The 9,448-nt window shown below is 46.8% G+C and overlaps 3 protein-coding genes across 7 annotated transcripts in view; all 3 read left to right on the top strand.

The window, feature by feature from the left end:
* Window positions 1-114, top strand: part of ddx46 (DEAD (Asp-Glu-Ala-Asp) box polypeptide 46) — an 800,864-nt gene extending 800,750 nt beyond the window's left edge. For all 4 annotated transcript variants that reach the window (XM_073934250.1, XM_009295737.5, XM_068215780.2 and 1 more), the window contains 1 exon segment: window positions 1-114. This exon segment is cut by the window's left edge and continues 116 nt beyond it. The gene's annotated coding sequence lies outside the window, so the exon portion shown is untranslated.
* Window positions 1-9,448, top strand: part of sec24a (SEC24 homolog A, COPII coat complex component) — a 113,366-nt gene that overhangs the window by 46,437 nt on the left and 57,481 nt on the right. The window lies entirely within an intron of this gene.
* Window positions 1,782-8,778, top strand: zgc:77058. 2 transcript variants are annotated; one of them, XR_012396514.1, is made up of 4 exons: window positions 1,782-2,007; window positions 3,822-4,450; window positions 5,556-6,732; window positions 6,784-8,778. XR_012396514.1 is itself a non-coding variant. In NM_212900.2 (3 exons), the coding sequence occupies exons 2-3, from the start codon at window positions 3,822-3,824 to the stop codon at window positions 5,731-5,733; spliced, it is 807 nt and encodes a 268-aa protein (NP_998065.1). In that variant the 5' UTR covers window positions 1,808-2,007; the 3' UTR covers window positions 5,734-6,011. The 2 variants fall into 2 exon arrangements, 1 of the variants encoding a protein (NP_998065.1); NM_212900.2 differs by lacking the exon at window positions 6,784-8,778 and having other exon boundaries at window positions 1,808-2,007; window positions 5,556-6,011.

Consider the following 9,448-nt stretch of genomic DNA (forward strand, 5'->3'; position numbering starts at 1 on the left):
TTAGTTTTTTTACTCATTGTTTCGTGTAGTGTGCGTCCATCACTCTGAATATTTTAAATTCCATCTTACTAGATTGTAAACTCATTTGGAAATAAATGTTTTTTTTCTTGTGTCTCTCTGCTGCGTCTGTCATGTCCGTCTCCACCGTACCGGCCCATAGTCTCTCTGCTTTTAATCAGTAACTCATAAGAACTCTGTATCTGTGTTATGCGGAGGAGTTCACAGGCCTCATGAGCAGGAGAATAAGCAGAATGAACAGGAACAAGTTAGACGTTTCATTATTATGCTAATGTTGGCTATTGAGATTAACTTTCTCTTTCAGTTTTATTTACATATTTATTTTATTTTTTCCAACTTCCTTCTAATTTGAGGCTGGTTTACACTATCGCTGTGACCCACATGCATGAACTGCATTTATACTTCTGCTGCTGTTTTTGTTGCTCTGCAATAACTCTTCTAGACACTAGGGGGCAGTAGGTGTTTGTTCCTCTGTGTTGAGTTTCTTCGTGGGTGTTTTGTTTTTCTAAATGCAAGTAGCTCAAACTCGCCTATTCAGAGGAGGAACTGGCGGACATGCTTTAATCATGAGGTAAACACAAAACAACAGTCTCCATCCAGAGCAGGGGTCACCAAACTTGTTCCTGGAGGTCCGGGGTCCTCCAGATTTTAGCTCCAACCCTAATCAAACACACCTGAACAAGCTAATCAAGGTCTGCTAGGTATATTTGAAACACATCCAGGCAGGTGTGTTGAGGCAAGTTGGAGCTAAACCCTGCAGGGCACTGGACCTCCAGGAACGAGATTGGTGACCACTGATCTAGAGCTACTTTATGGGACTCGACACTTGTAAACACTCACTCCAACAGGTTTGCGGCTCTCAGCACCGCTCGCACAGCTACCAAGCTGACCAATCACTGAGCTTGCGGTAATCGTCGTTGCGATGTGTAGTTACACTTTGAGAGGTGTGCGTCAGCATCAGCCATGGCCAGGGTTCTGTGACCGCACTGGACCATATGTGTGTGCTTGGTGCAGGGGTTTAAATCCGCCTTTAGTAAAGTGAAGCCAAACTGTGCCATGTATAGCTGCTGCCATCTTGTTCTGATGATGTCATTTGGAGCCAGAGTCCTTGTAGACCCAATCAGAAGTGCCGTCATGATGGCCACACCCTGTTCAACTACAATGTGTTTATTAGAGAATGTATTAATTTAAACTTAGTAGATTAGTGGAAACATCTCTGAGGAACATTGGCGTGAGGAGTTGTGTTATATTTATACTTGTATATCTGATGTGTGGAAGAGGGACGTGTACATTGTGCTTCTTTTTTTCAAGATGTTTCTGTTCATTGAACACTAAAGCAGTCATTCAGCTCTTTAAATTACTCGAGACGTAAGAATAATACACAAAGTCATTTGATTTACAAAAGTAAGTTGATTGCTGAAGTTCGGTGATTGGCACCTGTCAATTAAACAGAAATCCGCCCCGTCGAGTCTGTTCTCCGCTAGATCCAGTAATCGCAGGCGGCTGTGATTGGTCCGTTCAGACCAGCGCTGAGTACAGTAACACACACCCAGTGACCGCAGCCCTTCGCTTCTCTTCTGCATCGTCGTGAGCAGTAAATATGCAGCTGAATAGCCTGACAGACGTTTATAAACGCTAAATATTAAAAACATACATCAAACGATGTTTTAAACAGAGGATACGGATAGATTACACCCCAGCACATTCAGCGCAGCCCCATCTGCCGAGCGGAGCACTTAATGCGCATGCGCAGTTTGCCTTTTGATTTCTTAATATTTAATATCAGTGTCCGCCGTGCATTTCTAAAGCATCTGCCAAAAACCCGAAGAACGCTTTGACATCTGTTCTGACCATCGAGCTGGACGCCAGCCTCCTCGATCTGATTCGATAAACTTCGCTCCTAATCAGTCCAAATTCATCCTTCACACCAAAATGGGACAAAAATGTCAGATTTAACCCTTCTCGTCCCGCTGGCGACATTAAAGCGAGGTACAGTCCTTCTCTCTCTCGTTTTCAGCAGTCTGCATGGGCCGAGTGTGTTAGTGTGAGCAGACGAGTGTGTGTGTGTGTGTGTGTGTTTCACTGTGTGTCTGAATCAGATGCAGAGGACAAAAGAGGCTTTGTGTACAGTAGAGACAGCAGAGCGCGTTTACAGCTGTGTGTGTGTGTGTGTGTGTGTGTGTGTGTGTGTGCGTGCATGCTCATTTACACTCACTGATGCATGATCTTTACAGTACACTCTGATCCTGTTCACAATGCTCAGTAGGTTACTGTACACACACACACACACACACACACACACACACACAGGTCTACAGACCATAATGCCGTGTGCACACAGAGGAAGCTGAGCTATACCCCTGACTGTAGATTGTGAATGAGCTGATCTGTTTGAGAACAGGTGATCTCTCATCTCCAGCACAGGGCATTACTGCTCCATCAGTGTTTCCTTTTCTCCACATGTTGACTGGTGAAAGTGTTCTGACACACTGCAGGAACTGTGCTGTTCAGGCAGATGAGGAGCTCTGTCCTCTGATCTACAGTGAAGAATGAGATGAACATGTCTAATTCAACAATGATCAGAATAGAATCAATAATCACGTGCTGTAGATCATGCTGCAGAGCATACACATCACATCACATCACATCACATCACATCACATCACATCACATCACATCACCTGCTCCAGAACAGACAGAATGTGTTCAGATAATACACATCACATCAGCTGCTCTAAAACCAGGGGGGACTTCGTGATTTGGTGGCCCTAAGCAATTCAAGGAATGGGGCACGAGCATTTAGAAAAATAAACTAAACATACACTCAAAAAAAGGAACATAACCATTAAAAAAATGAAATGGTAGATGATACTAAATGTTTACTGCTTTAGGTCTGTCAGGATTCCCTAAATGATTTACATTTGCTAAATGCCAGAATAATGAGAGAATTGTTTATTCATTTCTAGACAGTCAGAAGTGTACACACATTTACTTGGTATTATTAGCTTTACTTTTAAACTGTATAATTTTGGTTAGAATTTTTTTGTCTCTCCCCACAAGCTTCTCTCAATAGTTTGCAGGAGTTTTGGCCCATTCCTCCTGCAGAATTGCTGTAACTGAGTCAGATTTGTAGGCTGTCTTGCTCACACAAGCTTCTTCAACTCTGCCCACACATTCTCTATAGGATTGAGATCAGGGCTTTGTGATGGCCACTCCAAAACATTCACTCTGCTGTCCTTAAAGCACATTTGACCTCATTTGGCAGTGTGTTTAGGGTCATGGTCTGTTTGGAAGAGCCATTTGTGGCCAAGTTGTAATGTCCTGGCTGATGTGTTGAGATGTTGCTTCAGTATTTCTCCATAATGTTCTGTCTTCATGATGCCATCTATGCTGTGAAGTGGACCAGTCCCACAAACAGCCCCACAACTTGACACTGCCGCCCCCATACTGCACAGTTGGGAGGGTGTTCCTAGGCTTGTGCGCTTTCCCCCTTTGTCCTCCAAATGTAACACTGAAACACCTAGGCAGGTGTGTTGAGGCAAGTTGGAGCTAAACCCTGCAGGGTACCGGACCTCCAGGAACAAGATTGGTGACCTCTGATCTAGAGCAACTGGCGTGCAGGATATGTGTGTTCTAGAGCAGGTGATGTGGTGCGCATGTTCTAGAGTGAGTGCTGTACATGCTGTCCGGGTTTGATGTAAACAGTGCACTAGCACACAACAGGAAGTAGTCTGCACCTGCAGAGCTGTTTCATCAGGCCAGTCTAGACCTGACAGAACGTGTGTGTGTGTGTGTGTTCACAGATGATGATGCGTCCGGTGTCCAGCAGCGGCGGCGGCAGTGGTGTGGGCAGCAGTGAGTACTGTATGGACAGCAGAGCGTCGTGTCTAGCAGAGGACGAGCGCTTGTCTCCTAGTCACTTTGATCTGTGTCCCACTAAGTTCTTCCAGTCCGCCAGCGCTGCGCGTCCCCGTCAGACCTGCTTCTCGTACCTGCCCCCGCCAGCCCCGGGGCTCCTGAAAGTTGCATCATGCCGTCAGGAGCCACTCCTGCCGCAGGGGCCCGCCAGCGCTCCTGGGACCAACAAGAGCTCCGATTCCAAGAAGAAGGCGGCGTCAGGGCGGTCAGGGAAGCGTGGCCGGCCCACAGGGACCACCAAACTTGCCGGATACAGAACCAGCACCGGCAGACCGCTGGGCACCACCAAGGCTGCAGGCTTCAAGACCAGTCCAGGACGGCCCCTGGGAACCACCAAGGCAGCGGGGTATAAAGTGAGCCCCGGGCGGCCCCCGGGCAGCATTAAGGGTCAGCCGCGGCTCAGTAAAGTGGCCTACAGCTCCTGCAGCGCCGCCGCGTTCCCCTACAGCATCATCAACAAACCTGCAGCCACCACCACTGCAGAGAACACACTCAAAGAGGAGCAGAGCACGGAGTAAACACACACACACTTACACACTGCATCCCTCACACACACACACACACACACCTGTGTACATGGTTTACAGGGACTCTCCGTAAGCGTGATGTATACAGTAACACTGCAGGTTCTCTGGCCCTAAACCCGGCCCTCACAGCATTCATTCATTCATCTTCCTTCAGCTTAGTCCCTTATTTATTAGGGGTCATCACAGAGGAATGAACCACTAACTATTCCAGCATATGTATTACACAGTGGATGCCCTAACGGCTGCAACCCATCAATGGGAAACACCCATACACACTCATTCACACACACACTCATACACTATGGCCAGTGTAGTTGATCAGTTCCCCTATAGCGCATGTGTTTGGACTGTGGGGGAAACCGGAGCACCCGGAGGAAACCCACGCCAACACGGGGAGAACATGCAAACTCCACACAGAAACACCAACTGACCCAGCTGAGGCTTGAACCAGAGACCTTCTTGCTGTGAGGCAATTATGCTACCCACTGCGCCACCTTATTTTAGTTATTTAGTCACACAAGCCAGATTTCTGACACACTTCCTGCCTCTCCACTTCCCGATTTATATTGTATTTTCGGGTAACATTGGCCGGGACCTCTGCCAGCTCATCATATTCAGGGCATAATGGGGAAACGTCATTTTGGCCCCGATGACCTTCCATACTCTTGAAGCTGAGAGGTGGAGCAGCCGCCCGTCAGCACGAGAGGGAGAAGCCAATGAACGGGCTTCCAACTCGCGCTGACTGGACCCCGATCTGACAGTAGAAGGAGGAGAAGAAGCTTGTCTCCATCCTCTCTTCCAGATCGAGCTGCGATCTCCACGACATTGATCAAGCAGAGCGCAGGGCTTCTCCAATCACATTGGATTGATTTGAGCTGTGCTTCAGGAGGTTTTAAGACAGGGTTGCTCTCCGCATTGTGTCTCCTAATAGAGACCAGCGCAGGGAACTCTTAATAATGTGTCACTGGCGTCAGCTGTCATGTGTTTCTCTAACACTGTTCAGCCGTGACATTGTCTGTTTTCAGTGTGTGTGAATAGATCGAGACTGCGTTTGTCCTGAAATCCTGTCTGTTTTTCCTCTCTCTTGTCCAGATCACCAAAGATGTTGCTGCAGGCTCCGCCGTTCCTGCTGAGCGGCTTCCCGAAGACTCCTCCGCCGCTGGCGCTGGTGTCCGCTGAGGTGTTTTCCCAGAGCTCCTCGTGTCCTGATGGCGGCCCGGCCAGAGCGCTCACACTGCCTGTACACAGCGCACTGCCCTCATACTCCTGAACTCAACACACACACACACACACACACACACACACACACAGCATCTGCCCTACAGTCGAAGTTTACTTCTGTTCACTTATTTCCCCAGAGCTGTTCAGCAGAGGGACTTTTCCAACACATCGTGGCTTTTAATAAGTCATTTGTCTTCTACTAGTGTTCAGTTTAAAGTCGTCATGATAGCATAACCCGCTCTTCTTATCTGTATATGTATATAATAGTGCTCGTTATATGCCGTGTGTCTGTGCATTTTATTATTCAGTAGAAATGTATTTGCCTTCATAATCTTTAATCAATGATCATAACCTTCACTCCTCATCGAAACACTGTCCTCACTTTTGGTCGCAGGGGTATCAGTCCTTTAAGGCGGAGCTATCAGTCCTTTGGGGCGGAGCTATCAGTCCTTTAAGGCGGAGCTATCAGTCCATTGGGGCGGAGCTATCAGTGCTTTATGGCGGAGCTATCAGTCCTTTGGGGCGGAGCTATCAGTCCTTTAGGGCGGAGCTATCAGTCCTTTGGGGCAGAGCTGTTAGTCCTTTAGGGCGGAGCTATCAGTCCTTTGGGGCAGAGCTATCAGTCCTTTGGGGCGGAGCTATCAGTCCTGTGAGGCGGAGCTATCAGTCCTTTAGGGCGGAGCTATCAGCTATTTATGGTGGGGCTATCAGTCCTTTAGGGCGGGGGTTTTCAGCCTGTTTGGACACCCCGTCTCCAAGTGCACACCTCAAATTCTCGGCTCCCTTTAATAGGTGTTGGCACCCTCCTGGTGAGGCGCGCCCCACAGTTTGAAAATCCCTGCTTTAGGGCAGTGGTCCCCCACCCCCAGGCCAATTGGTACGGGCCACACAAGAAATCATTGATTATTTCAGTTTCGTTTATGATCAGAGTCTGAACGAGCTTTTATTTTGAAGAATGAGTGTATTCTCTCAGCTACATCTCGCTCATTTGAATGCCAAAATTAACCTACGAGCAGCAAAATGAGTAAGAAACAGACGTGTTTGGAAAGTTTCTTTGCTAAGGGGCAAAGGTCCGGTGAAGGACCCGCAAACTGCCAAGGAATGGATCCGCAACCCATCTGTCAACACATCAGGTGAATCCAGCATGTCTGTGCAAGAAGATCAACTGCTGGAGATCACAGCTGATGTCCGCATATCACGTCTTTTCTAGAGTTCACGCAGGCTCGTTATTTGTAATGGAGGTGTGCGGCTTGTGCATGTAAGTGGCGTGAGGCGGTCACACCTTTCAGATGCACCCAGCAGAATCAAGTGAAGTTTCATTAACTAATTTCGAGAGGAGAATGTGATATGATTGAGCACGACTGACTGCTCATCTGTATTCACTATTAATCCAATCACAGTGATATAAAAACTCACACTGATTAGATGGTTTTCTCCCTGCTGCTCTGTCTTTGCTTTGGAAGAATCCCCCCTTCCACCCCATCTCCTCCTTCTCCTCCCTTTTCTAAGGGGGAGCTCTCGAGACCTCCCTGATCTCCTTATATGCTCATTGACCAGGTGGAAGCCTTGGCTAAAGTAACTCTGAGCTCAGGGTTTTCTCCTGGGACAGCATGCCAAACCTGCTGTTAGCGCTAAGCATATCTCAGTGGGAACTCTTGAATGCTGGGACTCCTCTGCCACATGACGAGAACTGAGCGATCAGCTTCAGCTAGTGTGGAATATCCACATTTCAGTGGACTAATGATCTCAGACACACACCAACACTGCGGTGCGTTGTCATTTTCTCCATAACTGAGACTTGTGTCAGAGTGACGGCCATGTTTTGTCAGCTTGTCATCCTCTGAGGAAATGGTTGATGCTCACCTAGCAATCTATGAACCTTGACCCCTGGTCCGTGGTAAACTGGTCACGTGTTGACCGGTCTGAGGTGATAAAGAGGTTGGCGAGCACTATTTTAGGGCGTGGCTATCCTTCATATTGGGTGGGGCTATCTGCCCATGTCTCATTTCTGCCCTGTCTTTGTCAACAGGGCCGGAGCAAGCTGAACTGCCGCTCTAGGCAGAGGACGATCACGCCGCCCTCAACCCCAATGTGAAAACGAAAGAGACCGGTTATGAAAATGAAGTGAGGTGTTGTCGATGAAGTGAGTGCTCGTCAATCTTATTTTGTTAGCAGCAGCCATCTTCCATGGATCCTATAGGTTCCTAAAGAACTAAATCATAATACAGAACTAAAACCTTTTCTAATTTCAGAAGCGTTTCAATCAGCTTTACATCACAATATAGGAAACTCATGGCCATTCCAAGGCTTAACTGTGTGAGTAATGTTAATCAGGCGAGTCACTGGACAACAGCGGTTTGTTCTGTAGCCAATTAAAAGAGGCTAATAATACTGAGCTTACAATCTCTCTACAAATGTTCAAACTTCACCTACACAAGCTTTTACAGAGCCATCAGAGCCAGACTAAAGCATGAATACACACATCCTAGAGAAAAGGATCCTGCTCTGGTGGGAATATCTGAACCAGAGTTACACTTTGACTGGAGGAGATGATGTTGTGTGGATCTGTCGCTCTCTCGTGTCCACTGCATGTCACGCTGGGTTAGTAGTGGCTGGGTTTTACCGTAGTTTGACCATGTTGAAGACGCTACAGTGCAATACTTCTCCATGTTCAGTCATTCAGCACTCCACCAAAGACCGCTCTGTAGCGCGTGCATGATCATGGACATCAAACACACACACACATACACACATACACACACACACACACACACACACACGCACAGACACACACACACCTTGTTTCCTCCTGTACGTAGTCTTCTCTGAGGAGTGTTTTCTCTGTGTGGGAATGCTGTGATGTGAAAGTCTTCTTCTCCTTCTTCTTCTTCTTCTTCTTCTTCTTCTTCTTCTTCTTGCTTTGCTGACTCAGACAGTAGTGATTAGCCTGTATCCAGCGCTGCTTTTATCTTCACTTTTCTTACATTCTCGTGTGACCTGAGGGATTCTCTTTCTTTCACTTTGGTATACAGTTAGATTATGCCTATATTTACATGTTTGTGTATGTTTTATTAAAATCTATCTACATCCAGGACATTTCTGTCTGTTGTTTTAAATAAACAAATTAATAATATTAAAGTCCTGAAAGACTCAAGGGCAGGGATGTAAAGCAAAGGGAATCAACACAGAAGTGTATAGTATGAATAATAACATCCCAGCGGGTGATGTATGAAGACCTGCTCCTTTCAGAAGAGTATTGAAGTGTGTCATCAGTACACTTGTTTTAAAGTAAAAACACGGCACACTTCAGTTTACTTTTGATAATTCTGAGCAGTTTTAGTGTATTTCAGACTCTTTAGTTTTTCTTGCAATGTGAGAAACCCTGTACCGGATATGGTAATGATATATCCATCATTTATTAACACTCCTCAGGTGGTCTCTGACCACATACTGAACACATACTGTGGGGTGTATGCTAAGCAGTGGGCAAGGGTAGCCCAGGCTCACATCATCTAGTTCACTAGTGTTGGCACAGTAGCCGATCCTCTCATATAGTCTAGTTCACTAGTGTGAAGCCATTCAGCAAGGTTGCCCAGGCATATATGGTCTAGTTCTCTACCATAAACTAGTCAGCAAGGTAGCCCAGGTACACATAGATAAATTAATTGTGGTCCTTGAGCTCATGGTGGACAAAAAACACTAAACACGTCTTGGCGATTAAATCTGCTTGTTTGAAGGGAGTTATCTCATTGTTCATTCCTTCC

This window comes from Danio rerio, chromosome 21 (genome assembly GCF_049306965.1).
Source record: "Danio rerio strain Tuebingen ecotype United States chromosome 21, GRCz12tu, whole genome shotgun sequence".
Taxonomy (NCBI): domain Eukaryota; kingdom Metazoa; phylum Chordata; class Actinopteri; order Cypriniformes; family Danionidae; genus Danio; species Danio rerio.